Source organism: Panthera onca, chromosome B1 (genome assembly GCF_046562875.1).
Source record: "Panthera onca isolate mPanOnc1 chromosome B1, mPanOnc1 haplotype 2, whole genome shotgun sequence".
NCBI lineage: Eukaryota > Metazoa > Chordata > Mammalia > Carnivora > Felidae > Panthera > Panthera onca.
In genome coordinates, this window is record NC_138342.1 from 44661369 (window position 1) to 44681563 (window position 20195).

The 20195-nt window shown below is 34.4% G+C and overlaps 1 protein-coding gene across 8 annotated transcripts in view; it reads left to right on the top strand.

Annotated features, from left to right (window-relative positions):
- The window catches only part of EXOC1 (exocyst complex component 1), a 68281-nt gene that overhangs the window by 27194 nt on the left and 20892 nt on the right, over positions 1-20195 (top strand). For 5 of the 8 annotated variants that reach the window (XM_081795514.1, XM_081795518.1, XM_081795516.1 and 2 more), the window contains 7 exons: positions 3861-4010; positions 9455-9560; positions 13884-13928; positions 15443-15606; positions 16161-16268; positions 18281-18357; positions 18895-19123. In XM_081795514.1, coding sequence (XP_081651640.1) covers positions 3861-4010; positions 9455-9560; positions 13884-13928; positions 15443-15606; positions 16161-16268; positions 18281-18357; positions 18895-19123 — 879 coding nt within the window. The remainder of the gene's footprint in view (positions 1-3860; positions 4011-9454; positions 9561-13883; positions 13929-15442; positions 15607-16160; positions 16269-18280; positions 18358-18894; positions 19124-20195) is intronic. The other 3 variants (XM_081795517.1, XM_081795520.1, XM_081795521.1) reach the window with 1 other exon arrangement.

Sequence of the window (20195 nt, forward strand, 5' to 3'; positions counted from 1 at the left end):
GACAGGGAGAGAGAGAGGGATAGAAACTAGCGTGGTGACAGGCATTCAATAAATTGTTATTGTTACTAACTTATTATTACTTAAAATAAGCAATTTTTAACACTGTCTTCATTTTTTACTGTATAAAGAATATTTTTTGTTTGTTTGAAATTGTATTTTTATTTATATATTTTAAGAAATAAATCACTGGTTTATTTGTATGGGAATATCCAAAATGCTGCACCACTAAAAGCATAGGGCAAAGCAGAGCCTTCCTACCTCCCATTCTTTTTTGTTTTTGTTTTTGTTTTAAGAATAAAGTGGTACACACATGAGAGTTCTAGAAGTGACAGTTACCTGTATTACTGATTGAATTGAACAGTTTAAAATTTTAATTTACCTATTTTCTGTAGTTATTTTAGAACCATTTTCTCTAAAGTTAAATCTTCCATTAGCACTCACTAATCACATTTAATCTATCTTAATAGTAATAGTTTTGAAGGTAATGATGTTGTCTTCATAGTAGAAGGGAAATTTTCAGGTGATGGTGATCTTAAAATGCTGTTTGCAAAAGAAAGCTGTGAATAGTAATATGTGAAAGAGCTTTGTAAACTGTAAAATCCTCTACAAACATTAATAATTCTCCATTTTTAGGGGAGGGGAAGGTTTTTAAAAATATTTTTTAATGTTTAGTTTTGAGAAAGAGACTGAGGGTGAGTGGGGATGGGCAGAGACAGAGGGAGACACAGAATCTGAAGCAGGCTCCAGGCTTTGAGCTGTCATCACTGAGCCTGACATGGGGCTCAAACCCATGAACCACAAGATCATGACCTGGGCCAAAGACGGATGCTTAACTGACTGAGCCACCCAGGCGCCCCAGGGAGGAGAAGGTTTTTAATTGAAGAACTTTTCCTGACTCTAGATTAGATAATATAATGTAACATGTAATAGCCTAAGTGAACAGTTTTAGGAGAACGTAAACAATGGTTTTGGGGCATCTTGGTGGCTCAGTCAGTTAAGTCTCTGACTCTTGGTTTCAGCTCAGGTCATGATCTTATGGTTTCGTGAATTCAAGCCCTATCTTGGGTGCTGCGCTGACAGCAGGGAGCCTGCTTGGGATGCTTGGGATTCTCTTTCTCTCCCTTTGTCTTTGTCCCTCCCAGACTCATACTGCCTCAAAATAAAATAAACTAAAAAAAATTTTTTTTAAACAAAAACAATAATTTTGAGTCTTGAATCACTGAGAAAAATTAATGAAAAAGATTGTTTTGGATGATAAGAGATGTCTAATATTGTTATTAATAAAGAATTTTAAAAATAAACCTATGGCAACTGTGATGAGAGATGAAGTATAGTCCAGTGATAATAACTGTATATTTTATTTAATATTATTAATTTTGTTCATATTTATTATTAAGTCTTTACTTCACAGAAAACATGTAGATGACCAGGCATTCCAAATATATAGAATAGTTCCATTTTTCAACACTGTAGCTCTTAGTCCACAATGATTCTTTTGGAAAATGTGATTGTTTTATATTCAGTCAGCCATTCAAAAAAGAAGGTTCACACAGGTCCATGATCCCTTATCCAAAACTATTGGGGTCAACTGTTTTTTTAGAATTTTTCAGATTTTAGGAAAGTAATATAGTATATATACTGTATATTACATAACCACTCCAGGAGGGTCTGGAGCTGGGCTCTGTGATTAGGGACACAATAGTCCAACACCAAAAAATATGAATAGTTATTCTAAACAGTATAAACTGCCTCATGTCATTTCAGGTCAGGTTTTGCCATCAAAATAGATTTGACACCAAATTTACACTGAGTTTTCCAAGCTTTTTGTATTTTAGAATTACAGAAAGGGATCGTGGACCTATATACACAGTATACCTTGTATATAATGTCTGTGATAGCTGTGAACTTGTATTGTCTCACCCTTTCTGGTTCTTATTTTGAATTGGTCATCTAGTTTTCTGATAACTTTTCTGCTATCTCTGGTCCAATTTCCTAAGGTAGATATCAATAAGATTAATCTTAGAAATACATAGGGGCACCTGGGTGGCTCAGTTGGTTAAGCAGCCAACTTCCGCTCAGGTCATGATCTCACAGTTGGTGAGTTCCAGCCCTGCATCAGGCACTGTGCTCACAGCTCGGAGCCTGGAGCCTGCTTTGGATTCTGTGTCTCCCTCAGTCTCTGTCCTTCCCCCGCTCACATTCTGCCTCTCTCTCTCTCAAAAATAAACATTAAAAAAAATTTTTAAAGAAATATATTGATCTATGTAGTTTTATATGTAATTTCTATATAATGGGTCCTTATATTTATTTCCATTGTAAGTTGGGGATATAATCTCACAAGAAGAAAATTCTCCAACAGACTGATTTGAAAGCTTTAATGAAGAAGGAACTCAGATAATGATATTTTATTGATGTGTCTTATACTCCTATCTTTCTTATTCTAAAGGTACTTCTCAATTACTAGAGAATTCTTTGTTTCCCTCATCCGGGAATTCTTTCTGGATACTGTGTATTTAAAAGAAGTTGTTTTAAAAAGTCCATAACCACTAAGTTCTTATTTTATGTATATAGTAAAGGAAATAAATTAGATAGAAGAAATCTCTTTTAAAAGAATTTAAATTCAGCCAGTTTATGTCAGCTAGTATAAAACACACATAATTAGGTTTAGGTAACTTTACTAGGAAATGAGTTAACCAATCTAGAACTCAGTCACTGTGTCATTTTAACAGAATGATAACAAATAACTTCTAACAAGGCAAATTAGATCAAGTCAGAATGATGTCAAATAAATCTGTCTTTTTTTCCCCTTTCCTTTTTCTTGGGAACTAATATTTTCAAGGGGAATCAACTCCTTTAATCTTTCAGCTCCCCATCTCTTAGACCCTGGCTTTGAATTCCATGACAAATATTGATCCAATAATAGAGAAAGAGAGCTAGATTGTTTCAAAAGAGGGCTGGAGAGATTTTTATTGTTTTGTTTTATATTTTAGATACCAGTAAATAATCGGCATTTGCAATTTTTGAGTCTGCTTAAAATGATTTTTTAGATATGTTTTTAAAAGAAAATGAAAGTGAGACTCACATGACTAAGGTTCCAATTCTTGCTTTCCTTCCTTGCAACCTGAGCAAATCACGTAACTCTTTAAGTTTCAATTTCCTCTTCTAGAAAATAAGGCTGTTGGATCTGATTATCTTCCAGGTCTGTATTTTTCAAAACAAAGTCAGGATGCATCATCTAAGACTGTTTGATAGCTTACTAATTTATTTATATAAAAGGGTTGTCAAGGTCTTAAAATAAAATCATGGTGTATTTATTTAATTACTAGAAAGATTAAAATTATACTATTATTAAGGATTATCCAGGAAAGCCTAGGATATCATCATCTGTGGTGCTTCCTAGTTCTAAAATTCTGTATCCTCTATGTTTTAACTACTGTTTTTAATATTGTATATTTCTAATAGAAATACCATAGATGTTGACAATTTGTTTTGAATGACTTCCCTATTTATTGTGTTTCTCAATACAGTTGTATTGTGAAGTTTATTTGCTTGGTAAATTGTAAAATGAGATGGTATGGGAGAGAAGAGCTTGATTAAAACATTTATTGTCAATTCTTTAGAAGATGACATGAGTAGTTTATCAGAGTGCCATTCTTGCATGTTTATGACTATTTATGGTGATAGTGTTCAGTAAGCTTACACAGGATGATAATAAAAGACAAGTAAGTACTTGGTTTTTATCTTGCTTTCTATCTTCCTTTGCTTTTCTTTGGCTACATTTGGTCATTTTTTAGAATTTTCAATTACAATATGTTTCTTTGTACTGCCAATATATTTATTTACTTATTTACTCACTCTAGGGTCACGATCAGAGTTCAACTCTTGCTCAGCACTCTGTTGAACTGGCTTTACCCAATCATCATCCATTTCATAGAGACTTGCTTCGATACGCCAAGTTGATGGAGTGGCTGAAGAGTACAGATTATGGAAAATATGAGGGACTAACAAAGGTATGAATTTGATATCAATTACTCACCGATTAGGGAGCATAATCTTCTAGAATCAAGAGGTCATGTATTCAGCTCCCCACGTGACATTTGAAGTATTAGTCGTGAAACAGAAAATAATTGAATTTCTGAGTGCTCATTTGACAAGGCAGAACATTTATTTCATTTCTTGGGTAAAGAAGAGCTAAATTTCTAACTCCAGTTTAATATAGTAGTATGTGGTACTGTGGCCTTAAATTTCAGTTTAGTTAAATACAGTAATTATTTCCTGAGTGTCTTTATATGCAATATAGAGAATATGAAGATGTCTAAGTGTGGCATTGCCCTCTAGGAGTTGATAATGTGTTTGATTAAGCAAGTGCAGGTTGCCTCTTTATGAAGCAAGCGTATCACTATTCCAGGCACACAGGGCCTAACCAGCAAGCCCTACTTCTGAAGAACCGTGTATCTGACTGGGAAGAGCAATTATACTTAAAACAATCAGCCAAAAATTAAGTGCCAAACTGAAAATGAGTTTAGAGAAGAGAAATCCGTGTCCTAAAGCCGTGGAGGAAAACTTCACGGCAGATACTGGATTTGAATTGAGTTTTTAAATAGTGAGTGGAATTAGATAAACCAAAAAAAAAGAGGAAGGGCATTCCAGGGACAGGGAGCATGCAGACAAAGGTGGGAAAATAGGACTTTTTTAGGGCAATGAGGATGCAAGCCCATCTGAAGTAGAAATTTCATATTCTGGGGCAGAGAGAAATTATGTTGAAAAAGATAAGCCATGAGACATAAGTCCTAACAGCATTCCTCATACATGGGGAAAGACTAGGTGAGGCAAATTAATTAAGAACCTAATGTAATAATTCAGATGAAATCCAAATCAGGAAGATAGTGGTAGGAATAGAGAATATAAACCAAAAGAAAGACTCCAAGGTTGGAAGAAACAGGATGATGCCAAACTTTTCTAGGTTTGGAAACTGAAAGAACAATACTATTAACCTCAGCAATTGGAGAAGATGAGTCACTTCATTCACATATGAATTGAGCACCTGCTTTTTTGTTAAGTAAGTGCTAGAGATACAGCACTGAAGGAACCAGGCAAATGTTTGCCTTCTCATAGCGCATGTTCTGGTAGAGAAAGACTGGCAAAAAAGCTAGTTGTATATTAGAAGGTACCGTTGAGTGTTCTGGAGAAAATAAAGCAGGGAATGCCGGGACTGGGGCAGGTGTAGTTTTAAATAAGGCATCAAGAAGGTGATATTTGAGCATAGATTTTAAAAATAAGCAAGGGTGAGTGGCACCTGGGTGGCTCAGTCAATTAGGCGTCTGACTCTTGATGTCAGCTCAGGTCTTGATGTCAGGTTCATGAGTTCAACCCCACATTGGGCTTGACGCTAGGCATGGAGCCTACTTTAAAAAAAAATTTTTTTTTTTAATTAAAAAAAAAAAAAGCAAGGGTGAGGGGCGCCTGGCACCTGGCTGTCTCAGTCAGTGCAGCATAAGACTATTGATCTCAGGGTTGTTCAAGCCCCGTGTTGGGTGTAGAGATTATTTTAAAACTCTTTAAAAAAAAAATAAGCAGGGGTGAATAGTGGGAGTTTCTTGAGGAAGGCTTTCCAGGCACAGTACAGGTATCCTATGGTAAGAGCATGCCTGATATACTGGAGGAGCAATGAGGAGGCCAGTATAGTTGGAGTACAAAGGGCCAGAGACAGGACCTTAGAAGAAGAATGGAGAGAGGTAAAGCAGGGTGGGACAGACGGGACAGATCAGGAAGGGACTGTGTACATTGGTAAGGATTTGGCTTTTACTATGCAGGAGATGGGGGAGGGACTTTGGGTGGGCTTTGAGCAGTAGAAATACATGATCTAATTTAACTTTAATAAATGGCCATTGTGGCAGGAAGCCATGGATGCAATACTTTTCTGGCATTTCTGCTGTGACCTTTAGTATTGAAATTAACCATGTGACTTAGGGAGCTAAAAAATTGCTACCTAATTCAAATATATAAATAGCCATATTTATATGTCAGATATAATAGCAGTTTACCTAAAATTCTAAAAATACCTTGAAAAACAAGTAAAATATTTTATATGTTTTTATGAATTTGGAGTTCAAAACAATAAATTTAAGTAAGGTAGAAGCTATTTTAATAGTTAGTAATAATTTAATTATGTGGACAACATGATCTTAAAAGATGTTCTTGAGTTGGAAAGAGTAATGTGTTGTTTCTTGAAGTGAAAACAAAAATATTGAGATTGTTCATATAAAGTCTCTTCCCCTCAACCCATGTGCTTACGACCAAACATTTCCTAACAGAAGTTAGCTAGCAAAATCATCTTATTTTTGCTAGTTTTGCTTGCAGAAATTTTTCCTAGTTTTATTCAAAAAGTGGTGCTCTCTTTTAGAGTGTTTTATAATGAAGTTTATTCTTTCTTAGGAAATTAATATTTATACACAAACCCATTTTATCTTCCTACTTACTGAAATAATTATTACAACTTCCTCTAGTCTCAGGTTCATGCTTTGTGAGAAGGCAGTGGAGTAGGTAAAAATTGATTAGAACTATGATGATAAGAAAAAAGCAGTTGGTACAGTCCTACCAGTATATCAGTATGAACACATTTGGCAATAGGACATTCTTGTAAATCAGTCTTTATGTATTTTCTCTTCAAAGTGCCTTTGCTCATTTAAAGTAAGATCTGACTCCCCTTCTAAACTGAGATCATAAGAAAGGGGACATAAACCTTGGTAAAAAAAAAAAATAATACTTTTAAACTATAGTTTTAAAAATGCTTTTCAAAGAGACTATGAATATTCTAAGGTATGTATGTACATCTTATCTGGCTAGCTATTTTAGGTAAGATTATTTTTGTTCCTCAGAATTAGTCTTTTAAGTGTTCTGCAACTCTACTGTTGTGTTATATTTTGTTTTGTTTTGTTTTCATTCAACAGAATTCTGATTTGGAGATATCTTAAAGAAAAGTATTTACAGTACTGGAATTCTTTGCCTTTTGAAGTTTTAGGAGGATTAATATTTTGAATAATTAAACATTATTATATCTCCTTAAGAGTTTTGTGCCAACAAGTGCTTTGTCCCCTAGTCAATATTCAAATAAGTAAAGTAATCAATAAGCTTTTTGCCTAATTGTGTTCTCAGTGAGTATTATTGCCCTATCTTTATATATAATGTAGTATTCATGAATGTAATTTAAATGAAGAAACAAGACAATAGCCAACCTGGCAATGATTTATGGAATCATTCTCTCCTCACAGTATATTTTTGATTGACAATATTAATGAGCTTTTTTAAATGAAATTGACTTATTTCCCAGGAATGTTATTTGATCCTGTGGTTTGAACTTTTGACAGACTGTATTTTACCTCATAATCTAATTCGGTTGCTGAAGGGTTATCGCAACCAGGATTTTATTAAAAAGGAAGAAGGAAGAGAGGAATGAAAGAAGGAGGGAGAGAAAGAAGGAAACAGACAAACCAGTGCTTCTTTAATAAGAAATAATAATTAAATCCAGATACTGTTTGCACTTGGTTGGGTGTCCGCAGCTCACACTTTTTGGCAGGAACAAAAAAAGCCTGTTTCACATTCTTTAAGGGATAAGAATCACAAGGCACTGCCCCAGCTCTACTTATGACTGAGTCTAAGGATAGCCCTGATTTTTGGTATACATAATTAGAGCTTATGGAAACTATCTCAGCTGCTCGGATTCCTTCCTCCCCAGGACTCTGGCCCCTATCTGTGGCTCTGAGTTATTCATGTGGGGCGATTAATATTAGAGATGGTCTATCCATGCTTGGGTAGGAAATGAGCTCTGCTCTCCTAATAATCTCCTGGGGTTCACAGTCAGTCTTGAAGATCCTCAGACATCTTCTCTCAACCTCCGTTCTACATTTGTGGAATTTACCTTTTGGTGTAAAGAGAAGGTAAAATATAGAGACCTCTGTAAGACTACAGTCAGCACAACATAAAGTTGAAGAGACTGCCTGAGACAACAGTATTTAAACTCATGACAGTTAACTTTAAGGTGCTAAGAGGCACCTCACGAGAGACTTCCTTCAGAATTTGGTAAATGAATGAACTGATGGTCACACCTGTCTGTGGCCTTTCCCACCAATGAGTTCTGTTACATACTTGGAAAAAAGGTATCGAGTCATTAGAGTTGCATTAGGAAAGGGGATGATTTTCAATAGTCTGTTCTTGTCACTATTTTCTAGATACCAGAGGAGCTGTTTTGAAATTGTTTAAATTGCTTGGGTAGTAATGTGTACTTTAAGCAATTTGGATATTGGAATGCAGTCTGTTATGTTGAGTTATTTAAGTAGAAGCCACTGATGAAGATTTTACAAATTGTGTGAAGCTAATTTCCCATTTGTCAACTATTTACTGATTTGCAGTGATCAAGATTTTTATGAGAATTTAAAATTGAAAAAAATGAGACATTGAAAAAGTGTGACAGCCCAATGAAATAGGAATTAATTTTAGGTATATTTTAATTTACATTTTTAATTTTTTTTTTATTTTTTAAAGCTTTATTTATTTGAGAGAGAGAGAGAGAGAGAGAGAGAGCGAGCATGGGCAGAGGAGAGGGAGAGAGAGAATCTCAGGCAGGCTCCATGCTCAGCAACACAGAGCTGATGTGGGGCTTGATCCTGTGACGCTGGGATCATGACCTGAAATCAAGAGTTGGACACTTAACTGACAGAGCCACCCAGGTGCCCCAGTTTACATTTGTTTTTAAATTTATGCAAAGATCATGGGAAAGACTTGCCCATTTGACTAAGTTTTAGTGCAGAGACTTTGTGAGAAATATATATGGCCTACAAATTGAAAAAAGCAGGATCTATATACTATGTTTCATCCAAATACTATTTTATAAGGATAATATAAGCTTATAATATTTTATAAGCAATGTAAACCTACTCTAAAACTGAATGTATTAATTTGAAATAATAAAGGAAGCTGAAGCTTAGATTCCCTGATAAATTTAAAAGAATAGCCAAGTATAGATTTTCTGCCATGGATTTATTTAAATTTAGTCCACTGTATATGCATTTAATTTAGGACTTGGAAAATATATGGTCTCCCACTGTTGAAGAATCCTTCCTGAAAGCCTAAAATATTCTTATATCCTAATAAGCAGATATGAAGAAATGAGTTTGAATGCTAAATTATAGATGTTTCCATTTGAGCTAGAATAAATCAAATTTGTTTTTAAAAAATAAATTTTTTGTGAAAACTATAACATGTGCTAATTAGAATTAAATTAGTTATATTTAATTTATACTTATTATAATTTTTATAATTTATAATTTATTATAATAATTATAATTATTATAATTAAAAATTATTTATAAATATTTTAATTTATAATTAAATTAATTATGTATGTGTATATACATATATTTTTTTAATAAGAAGTACCTGTTACTTTTATTTTAAGAATTACATGGATTATTTATCACGACTGTATGAGAGAGAAATTAAAGATTTCTTTGAAGTTGCAAAGATCAAGATGACTGGCACAACTAAAGAAAGCAAGAAGTTTGGTAAGCTAAAGTGTTTTATTTATGACAAATAATTATAAGACTTTTTGAGCATAGTGAAAGAAGATATGGTAGAATTGACGAAAAAGTAAGTCTAATGTGTTGGTTTGATTTATAGATATTTCACAGAACAAATATTTATATCTGTAAATATGGTTTTTACTAAAATTCTGTAGTATATGACTGACAGCATTTGTGTATTCATGCCATAAATGAAAGCTTCTATTCATAGATAGCAGTTGACCAGAAAATGAAGTGTGATCTGGTAGAGAAAGTAGGAGGCTAAGAGACACACCTTGAGAGTTCAGTTTCTTACTTCCTAAAAGACCTTTTGTAACAGTTGGGGCAAATCATTGATCTCTAAGTCATTGCTCTTTACAGGGAAATGAAAGTGATTCCTGGCTTCTTACTTCTCACTGGCTATTTTGAATCAAAAAGAAAGTTTGTTTTCTCCCCCCATCAAGGGGCTATAAAACCTTACTCAAATTTCTCCTATGGTTATACCTTATTTTCCCAAAGAGATATTTCTCAAGCATGTTGTTTTTTGTTGCTTCTAAATATGTTAAGTGGACAGAAACATGTTTGAAAGGATAACCAGTGAAAGTATCAAGTTGCGAGGAAGGTGATTTGCTGAGGCCACATTCTGCTCTTGCATGTACCCATCTCTGGAGTTCCTTTTGGATGGAGTTCTGTGCCTATTCAAGTCAAAACCTGGCCTTAAATGGCTACAATGTGTACTCAGTGTGTCTGCATAGTTCCCCTTTAGAATAATGAGTTTAGCATTTGCTTGTTGAAAGGAGCCTATGCCCTAAGCAACTTCTGGTAAACAGGAGACAGGATTGAAATTGATAGCACATCTTTCCATTCTTTTCTTTAGGACAGAGAAGACTGTCTTTAGTGGGTAATTATCTGGTAGTTCATTGTTGTTGTTTTTAACACTAATATATTGATTATACTAGTCCAGACTTTTGAAATGTTTTGAATCTGTGTACAAATATGTTATACTTAGGTAAAGATACTGATGAGAATCTTGGGACAATAGGCTTTTGGAAACAGAAATGCTAACTCATCCTAAAGGTTAATTGTTCTTAAACAGCAGTGTGTTTATATCCTTGTTAATGTTTCACTGTGGATATGTTATGCTTTTTTTTTTAGTAAGCAGCATATTAATTCAGTTACATGTTTAATGTTTTCATTTAGTATATTTGTCACCACTTGTTAGTGAACCATTTTATTTTGAGAGAATTCTTCTACAGTTATATGAAAACAGGAGGCAAAAGGGAAATCTTTCTAAAATTATCTCTTTAGGAGGTCATTAATCCCAGTATCATAATAGTTTATAAAGCCTAAGATTCACACTGAAATAAATGACATAATAAAAATATAATTTAAATCAAGTATAATAGTATCTTAATGGTTTCATTGCATTAACTTGAAAATTAATTTTTTTTTACTCCTAAGAAGTTCTTAAATTATCTTGTTTAAAATATTTTTAAATTAGAAGTTTAGAAGGCACTTTTATAATTTTAAAACATCATTACAATTATATCTCTTCTTATGTATCAAATTATAACAGGAGAGTAATTTGTGATGGTTGATGGTACCAGAAAATTAGTTTCAGTGATTTTGATATCATTAGCTACAAGAGAAGATAAACTAAATAATAAATAATTCAGATGACAAGTTAAATACAGATGACTTAAGAAATTCTAAATAAGGTAGAATGAAATTTTTTAAAGTGCCTTTTCAATGATTCAAATTATGTTTAAATCAATTTTTTTTAAATTTTTTTTTTAACGTTTATTTATTTTTGAAACAGCGAGAGACAGAGCATGAACAGGGGAGGGGCAGAGAGAGAGAGAGACACAGAATCTGAAATGGGCTCCAGGCTCCGAGCTGTCAGCACAGAGCCCGGCGCAGGGCTCGAACTCACGGATCGTGAGACCATGACCCGAGCCGAAGTCGGACACTTAACCGACTGAGCCACCCAGGCGCCCCAGTTTAAATCAATTTTTCATAGTAATTATAATTAAAATAGAAACCTGTAGTTTGGGAATGATAACTTTTACATGAATCAAAAGTAATTATAAATAAAATTTAAATATTTTTGTTTTTTACTTGTTCTGAAACTGCTGGGTCAGAATAGAAAGACTGAACGTACTTTACAAGAGGAAAGTATAGTCAATATAGTCCTAAAGATTCAGGGGAATACTCTTTGAACCACTCTTAACTCAACTTTAACATCACTTTAATTCAGATAATTCAGAATAATGTTAAAATACCAGTAAATATCTTTTCTTTGTGATAGGTTTTTATGTAGGTCATTGCCTTTTTTGATTAATAGGTTTACTTTGATAAAACTCAGACGCATGGAATTTTCCCCCAAGAATGATATTTTGGTGGGGTTTTCTCCCCTTTGTATTCTACAAATGTACTTAATGCAATGGCAGGCAAAGGAAATTTAGTAATTATTTTTTAAATTACCAGGTTTTTTTTTCTATAGCTAAGATAACACACATACATATTATTTTAGTCCATTGGACATATACATTTGTATAATTACTGCCTCCCTTGTATTTAATCTTCCAAAATCTTAGAAGTGGTATGTCAAAATTATTTTTCATTCTGTTTCTCCACTAAGCTAAGAATCTTGTTGATTCCTAAAGGAGTCTCGAATACAAGGCTGAATTCAGTGCTGGCTAGAAAATAATAAATATTAATTACCCATTATGTAATAAGCACTGCTAGGTACTGAGAATGCAGCAATAAGCAAAGACCCTACCTTCGTGAAGTTTACAGTCTAGTGGGGATTATTTAAAGATATTTAAAAGGTTACTTGAATATTGTTGCTTTTTTGCTGATAAATAATGTAGGCTTTTGTGAACCCCAAATTATAATTAAGTGGCCTTACTAGTAACTACATAATTTATTGGCTACCAAAAAAAAAAGTGTATGAAGTGTCAGGCTTTGCTCTGAAACTGGTGAACTTAGTATAGTCACACCTTAAGGCCACCAGAAGGTACTGTTCTGATTGACCAGCTAGCAGCTCCAGCAAAACCCCTGCTTGCCACTTTAGTGTCCAGCCTTGTTATTTCATACTCCCTTGAGCTTATGCAGCTAGGGCTGGAACGATATATATATCCCTGGTATGACAAGGTAGTTGTTTTTACTCAGGCTTTTGCCTTGAAGTTTGGCAGGGATAGTGACAGTTGACACATTATTCTCTGTTTTTGAAATATTTCTAGGTTATAGTTATATTCTTTTAATTTTCTCTTTCATTCTATAATTTCTTTCTTTGCCTTTCACATTAACTTCAAATTTGAGTTTAGAATTTTTCACAAGATCTCTACAACTGATATAATAAATATTATATAGAGAGAAGTTTTAGAATAAAAGAAATGCCAAATGACCCTAAAGGAACTCAAATTCCTATATTAAACCTGTCCCTTTGGCTTTACCTTTCCATCCTCCCATCTCCTGATAATTAGTATTTTGATAAATACTTTTCATCCTAGGTGTTCACAAAGCCAGCTACTAAGTAGTTCAGCTTTATATTTTCAAATAATTTTAAAGCCCCACTCAGGTAATTTTTTATCAGATGTAGTATAACATTATTTAGTACCATGGAGACTCAGGAGTTTTCAGGGAGCAAGATAGGCTCTTAATGTCTAAGTCTGCAACTTCATTCTAATAAATTTCCATTGTATTAAACTTTTACCCAACCATATGATCTCACTCATACGTAGAATTTAAGAAACAAAACAAACAAGCAAGGGAAAAAGACAAACCAAGAAAGAGACTCTTGATTAAAGAGAACAAACTGATGGGTTACCAGAGGGGAGGTGATAGGGGGATGGGTGAAATAGGGGATGGGGATTAAAGAGTATACTTACTATGATGAAATAAAATAAAATGATTTTTACAAAATAAAAAAAAAAACCCACTTTTACTTGAACTGTGTTTTTTTTTCCTAAAACCAAAACTTACAAATGTAGTCTTTTAAATTTAAATATACTAGCTGCATAAACTTAAAAAAAAAATCATTTAAAAGTGTTGGGAGTGGGGGCTGACAAATGCAGATTTTTTTTACCTGAATATTTGAATAAGAACAATACATTAGACTAGTAAAGTTTTTTTCTCTCAGAATTTGTCAACCAGTAGCTGACCCAACTAAACATATGTTGCACCTCTTGTTACTTGATGCTCATGGTTCTTTGCATGTGTCTTTTAAACTAGAGCTTTAACTTCCTCTTGTGCATGGTTTGTGCAAATTGCAGTTTATTAACTTGTCTTTGTCTTTGATGCTTGCAACCTAATCCATCACAGCTACACTGCCTCGAAAAGAAAGTGCTGTCAAACAGGAAACAGAGAGTGAGTATGCTTAGTGTATTAGTAGGTATTCTCAATGCATGGTTGTTTAATGTCTAGAAATTAGTTTTTTGTCTTGACAAAAGTTACACCAAAAATATTAATTGCTCTGAGTTGCCAGGTATTGATTGGTGAAAGAAAAACAACATGATGGTAGTGGTATGGCTACATTCAAGAAATATAGTTAAAAATATATGGTGGGCAGTCAGGAATTTGTGAAAGGCTTAACCATTCAACTTCTGTTTTCAGGCTGTGTTTAAAAACTATAAAAATTCTTACAGATGTGGTCAGATTTTGCATAATGAAACTGAAGTTTATGTCTTTAATTGTCCTTTTTGTATCTTTATCTGTCCCTTCTGACCATCAGTAAATAATACAGGTTAACTGAGAAATATTTTAGAAGATTAAAAAGAATTATTTATTTATATTCAATTCTGAATAAAAATATTACATTTTCTTATAAAAATGTAAGCCTTTAATGCCTCGATGTATGTAGAATGTTGTCCAGCCACATTGTTCTCATTTTTCCTCATGGTTATGATGGATACCTATGTTTATAGCTAACCAAAGATATCCCATATTATATAGTTCATGGTGTATGTATTATATTTTAGTTGTATTTTAAATGTAACAAGTTTCCAGGGTTGTTGTTGTTTTCTCTCTTCATTTTGTTTATTTTTTATTATTTAAAAAAAAATCTTTTTAATGTTTATTTTGGAGAAAGAGAGCGAGAGCGAACACGAGTGGGGGAGGGTCAGAGAGAGAGTGAGACACAGAATCTGAAGCAGGCTCCAGGCTCCAAGCTGTCAGCACAGAGCCCGATGTGGGGCTCAAACTCACAAACTGTGAGATCATGACCTGAGCTGAATTCAGATGCCCAACCGACTGAGCCACCCAGGCGCCCCCATTTTGTTTAGTTTTTAAAGAACTGTAGTTAATCAGTTCACTTACTATAAAAGCAGAGTTTCTGGGTTCAGGAATGTGTTATGTCGAATCATATGTAATTGACTTTTTATAGGACAAGAATGATCAAGTATCAGCAGTTTGTATGGTTCAATCCAATATTTTCATTTTTAATGTGGAGGCAAGTAATATTGGGATATGGCTGTTTTCTTCAGAAATAAAAAAGTCATGTTAGCCAGTACACTAAGGAGTCATGGACCTTCATCCATTTTCATGTCTTTTGAGTAAGAAGGAAATCTTCATCTAGTTTAGTCTAGAAATATCAGACAACTTTGGTGAGACTGGGCAAGGTATAGTTCATGTGATCTCTAAGATCCCGTCTAGTCCTATTCTGTGGATCTGTGTAGTTTTGCTGTTCTTACAATATACTCAGGGATAGGACACAAACATTAATGAAGGAGCAGGACACTGTACAGCCTGTCCCATGTGGTAGACTTGTGTGATAACTAATATGAGCACTGGAAGATGAAGACAGTGGAGAAAAGAGCCCTGGTTTACGCTATGGGTCTTTTATTTGTGAAGGTCACAACTTTCAAAGTTTTATTATTTCTTAGGTCTTCATGGAAGTTCTGGGAAATTAACTGGATCCACTTCTAGTCTAAATAAACTCAGTGTTCAGAGTTCAGGGAATCGCAGATCTCAGTCATCTTCTTTGTTGGATATGGGAAACATGTCTGCCTCTGATCTCGACGTTGCTGACAGGACCAAATTTGATAAGGTAAAATAAAATAACAAGTACTTCTTAAACATTAGCATTAGTTTTCTAACAGCAGTTTGTAAGTGTGTTCAAAAATTTGGGCTCTGTTGTCTCTTAATTAACTATATATTACTTTCCAATTGGAATCTGAAAAAAGTGCTAGTCAAATGGCAACTGAAATGTGTATTATCAATTCATTGACTTTTAACAGCTTTATTAAAATTTACTATAAATCATTAAGTGCTTGTATCTTAAGTTCTTTGAGCCAACTACAAAGTAGAGAGGAAATAATAGCTTTTATGAAGCTAAATTATTCTCAGCAGTGCATTAAGTTTAAAAAGTTTATCTCTGTGTTCCTCTTTCTAGATGTCAAGTGAATAATTGTTGTGAGTTTTATTCTAGGTATGTCTGGCCCTGTTATGCCTTGATCCTTCTGCTTCGTCCTATCAATCTTGGAATAGTTTCTTTTGGAATTCTATTGAGATTATTATAGATAAAGCATCTGTGGTCCCTAAGTGCATTGAATGTGGATGATTTTTTAAGCATTTGGTGCAGTTAATTTTTGTTTTCTTCAGATCTTTGAACAGGTACTAAGTGAACTAGAGCCCTTGTGTCTGGCAGAACAGGACTTCATAAGTAAATTTTTCAAACTACAGCAACATCAAAGTATGCCTGGAACAATGGTATGGCTCACATTTATTTATTGGCTAATATTTATGATCTGTAGCATAATTGGCCTTATTAATTTATTGTCACAATTTCAATATCAGAACAGAAAAAGAAAAAATTTACGATGTAAGGATGTTTTCAATAATTTTTATCATATCACGAGATAACAAAAACAGTGATAGACTTTGAGCATCTAATTTAATACTCCAGACTGTCTTAGGCTTAAATATCCTCTAAATTAGTGAGGGTGGAAAATGTCTGAATATAAGACATTTTGTAAAAGACGTTATTCAAAAAGAAATTTTAGCATTTCAGTAGTCACCAAGAAAAAATATAATTAAAAAAAAAAAGATATTTGAGTATATAAACCATGGTCTAGGAAAAAAAAAGAAGAAGCCTCAAATCTGAATCTTTCTTATGTCTTTGCTACTAACTAGCATTAAGACCTTAAACCAATTGTTTAATCCCCAGTTTTCCTCATCTGTACAAGAATATAATAATGCCTGTTTAGCATGCCTCTCAGGTGGCATAAATGTAAGAAAATAAAATGAAAGACTGCTGCAATATTTTGAAAAACTTAAAAGCACAATGCAAATAATTTTTTTTTTTAAAGTAGGCTCGGGGCGCCTGGGTGGCGCAGTCGGTTAAGCGTCCGACTTCAGCCAGGTCACGATCTCGCAGTCCGTGAGTTCGAGCCCCGCGTCAGGCTCTGGGCTGATGGCTCGGAGCCTGGAGCTTGCTTCCGATTCTGTGTCTCCCTCTCTCTCTGACCCTCCCCCGTTCATGCTCTGTCTCTCTCTGTCCCAAAAATAAATAAAAAACGTTGAAAAAAAATTTAAAAAAAAAAAAAATAAAGTAGGCTCCATGCCTAGCATGAAGCCCAGCACAGGCTTGAACTCATGACCCTGAGATCTAGAGTTGGATCCTTAACCGACTGAGCCACCCAAGCGCCCCAAATAAAGTGATTTTTTTTTTAAGTTTATTTTAAGAGAGACAGAAACGGCGCAAGTTGGGGAGGGGCAGAGAGAGGGAGAGAGAATCCCAAGCAAGCTCCACACCACCAGCGTGGAGCTCAACGCGGGGCTCAACCCCATGAACTGTGAGGTCGTGACCTGAGTTGAAATCAAGAGTCGGTTGTTGGGGCGCCTGGGTGACTCAGTTGGTGAAGCATCCAACTTCAGTTCAGGTCATAATCATACTGTTTGTGAGTTCGAGCCCCATGTCGGGGGCTGACGGCTTGGAGCCTGGAGCCTGCTTCACATTCTGTGTCTGCCTCTCTCTCTCTGCCTCTCCCCTGCTCGTGTTCTGTCTCTCTCAAAAATAAATAAACATTAAAAAAATTTTTTTAAAAGATGTATGTGTCTCCCTCTCTGTGCTCCTCCCCGACTCATGCTTTGTCTCTTTCTGTCTCTCAAAAATAAATAAACATTTAAAAAAATAATAATAAATAAAAAATAATAAAAGAGTCAGATGCTTAACAAACTGAGCCACCCAGACACCCCAATGAAATGATTTTTAAATTAAGGTCACCTTAAAAAACAGAACCAACATAAAAAGCAATCTAAAATGAATGTTGTTGTAGATGATGATGGTAGAAATTTGCTTATTTGTTAGCCTCTGTAAGAATTTTTAATAGCATTTTTTAAATGCCAGAGTTTTATTTGAATGATTGATGAGATTTCTTTAATTTTTAAAATTGTCTTAAAAGTTTTTTCTGGTTTTTTTGAGCTGCTCCCCCATCCATTCCCACACCTGCTCTGAGCCTCCTGTACCTCCTCTGTCCCTGCTTTCCCCTCCTGTGCACACACACAAGCACAACTTCTCAGCCTACAATAATTCTCAGATCAAATCTAAGAGCAAAACATCTCATAAACATTCTTAAGCAACATACTAAATTATACAGTTTTAAAAATCATTGGTTTTCATAATGTATTCTCTCCTAGGAATTTTAAGACTGAGCAGGCTTTTGCTATATAGTCAAATTGTTGGTCTTTTGTTATGTAAAGTACCTGAATAATTTTTGCAGACTGAAGCAGAGGACGTAGATGGAGGAACATTATCCCGGCAACATAATGCTGGCGCACCACTGCCAGTTTCATCAGAGTATGTGTTTGTTACTATCTGTCATTTCTTTGGGAGGAAAAAAAACTTAAAATTGAGCCTCGGGGAATGCCGCTCAAATGGCCGGGAGGTTGGCGGTGGGGGGGAGCCAGATGACTCTGGTAATGTGACTGTACTCACAGCACTGACACGTGTACCTAGTGTCTTCTTGACATCTTACTGAGTTAAAATCAGTCCTGTTTGACTCTTCTTTGCTCTGGTAATCACAAAAAAGTGCAATCAATTTTGATGTTTGCTGGTAAGAAGTAGCATTTGAATTGTGGTATATTTCTCAGAAATTATAAAGCACATTTCAGGATCCAGCTTTACAAATGACATTAAGTTATGTTTTGAGTAATAAAACTTAACTTCAAAAAAATATTTTTATGTTGGAAACTGATGTAGAATAATTAGTTCGTCATTTTTGGACATTTTTAATTGAAGTAATAAATTTTAGTCATTCTGTACGTATGCAGTGGATTAAAGTTAAAGATGAAAACACTTGAAACTTGTAATCTGTTTTGTATGTTTTCTGAACAGAAAAGATATGATCCGCCAAATGATGATTAAAATATTTCGCTGCATTGAGCCAGAACTGAACAACCTAATTGCTTTAGGAGACAAAATTGATAGCTTTAACTCCCTTTACATGCTTGTCAAAATGAGTCATCATGTGTGGACTGCACAAAATGTGGATCCTGCTTCTTTCCTGAGTACTACATTGGGAAATGTTTTGGTGACTGTCAAAAGGAACTTTGACAAATGCATTGTAAGTTTTTTTGTTTTTTTTTAAGTAACTTAGAGTTCTAATGATTGCAAAAATAGGTAAATGTATTTAAATCAAGAGATTTTCAGCTTGCCATTGGGGGATCTGCTCTTCACATCCCTCAAAGTCCTGAAGCAGGGTGTCGGCTGCAATTTATATGAACAGAGTTTGATGATACTATACTGGCTACTTTCCCTTCTACACTTTGAATCTTGGCAAGTTCTGGAGCCCGTGGCGTAGAGGTAGCAGCTGCTTCAGAGATCCACTAGGTCAACTGAAATCTCAGTTAACTGGGGCACCTGAGTGGCTCAGTTGGTTAAACGTCTGTCTTTGGCTCAGGTCATGATCTTGTGGTTCATGAGTTCGAGCCCTGTGTCGGGCTCTGTGCTGACAGCTCAGAGCCTGGAGCCTATGTCTCCCTCTCTCTCTGCCCCTCCCCAACTCATACTCTGTCTCTCTCCCTCTCTCAAAAATAAACATTAAACAAAAATAAAACACTAAAAGAAATCTCAGTTAACCGATTAGGGACCACAGATCACATGAAACGGCTGAAACTATCACTTAGATTTATTGTTGTTGTTTTTAAAACATATTCTAATAAGAAAATTAATAATTGGATTATTTTAATTGTTTAAATTTTTATTTAATTAGTTTTATTAGTTTACTAGTTTAACAGCTGTAATTAATAATCATATTGCTCTTTTTTAAGAATACATTGTTCTTATAATAACTTCCAGTAATCATTATTTTCTTCCTTCTAGAAAAAAAGAAAAATTATTAGCTATATTTGTCTGCTAGGTTTTGGTAAGTTTGTAGGTATGAACTGGGCTGTGCCAGGTTCCAAAATAAAAGGTTCATTTTATTAATGTAGCTAATATGTAAAATTTGATGGCTATCATTTGAATATTTCTACTGTGTAACCTCTAAGATATATCCAGTTCTTGAATACCCATAAAATAATGGGAGATAAAAACATTAAGGGCAATTAAAATCCATATTATTCTTACACTTTTAAAAAATAATATTTATTGAGTTTTTAAAGTATGAAGGCAGTATGTGTATGTGTTCACTATAG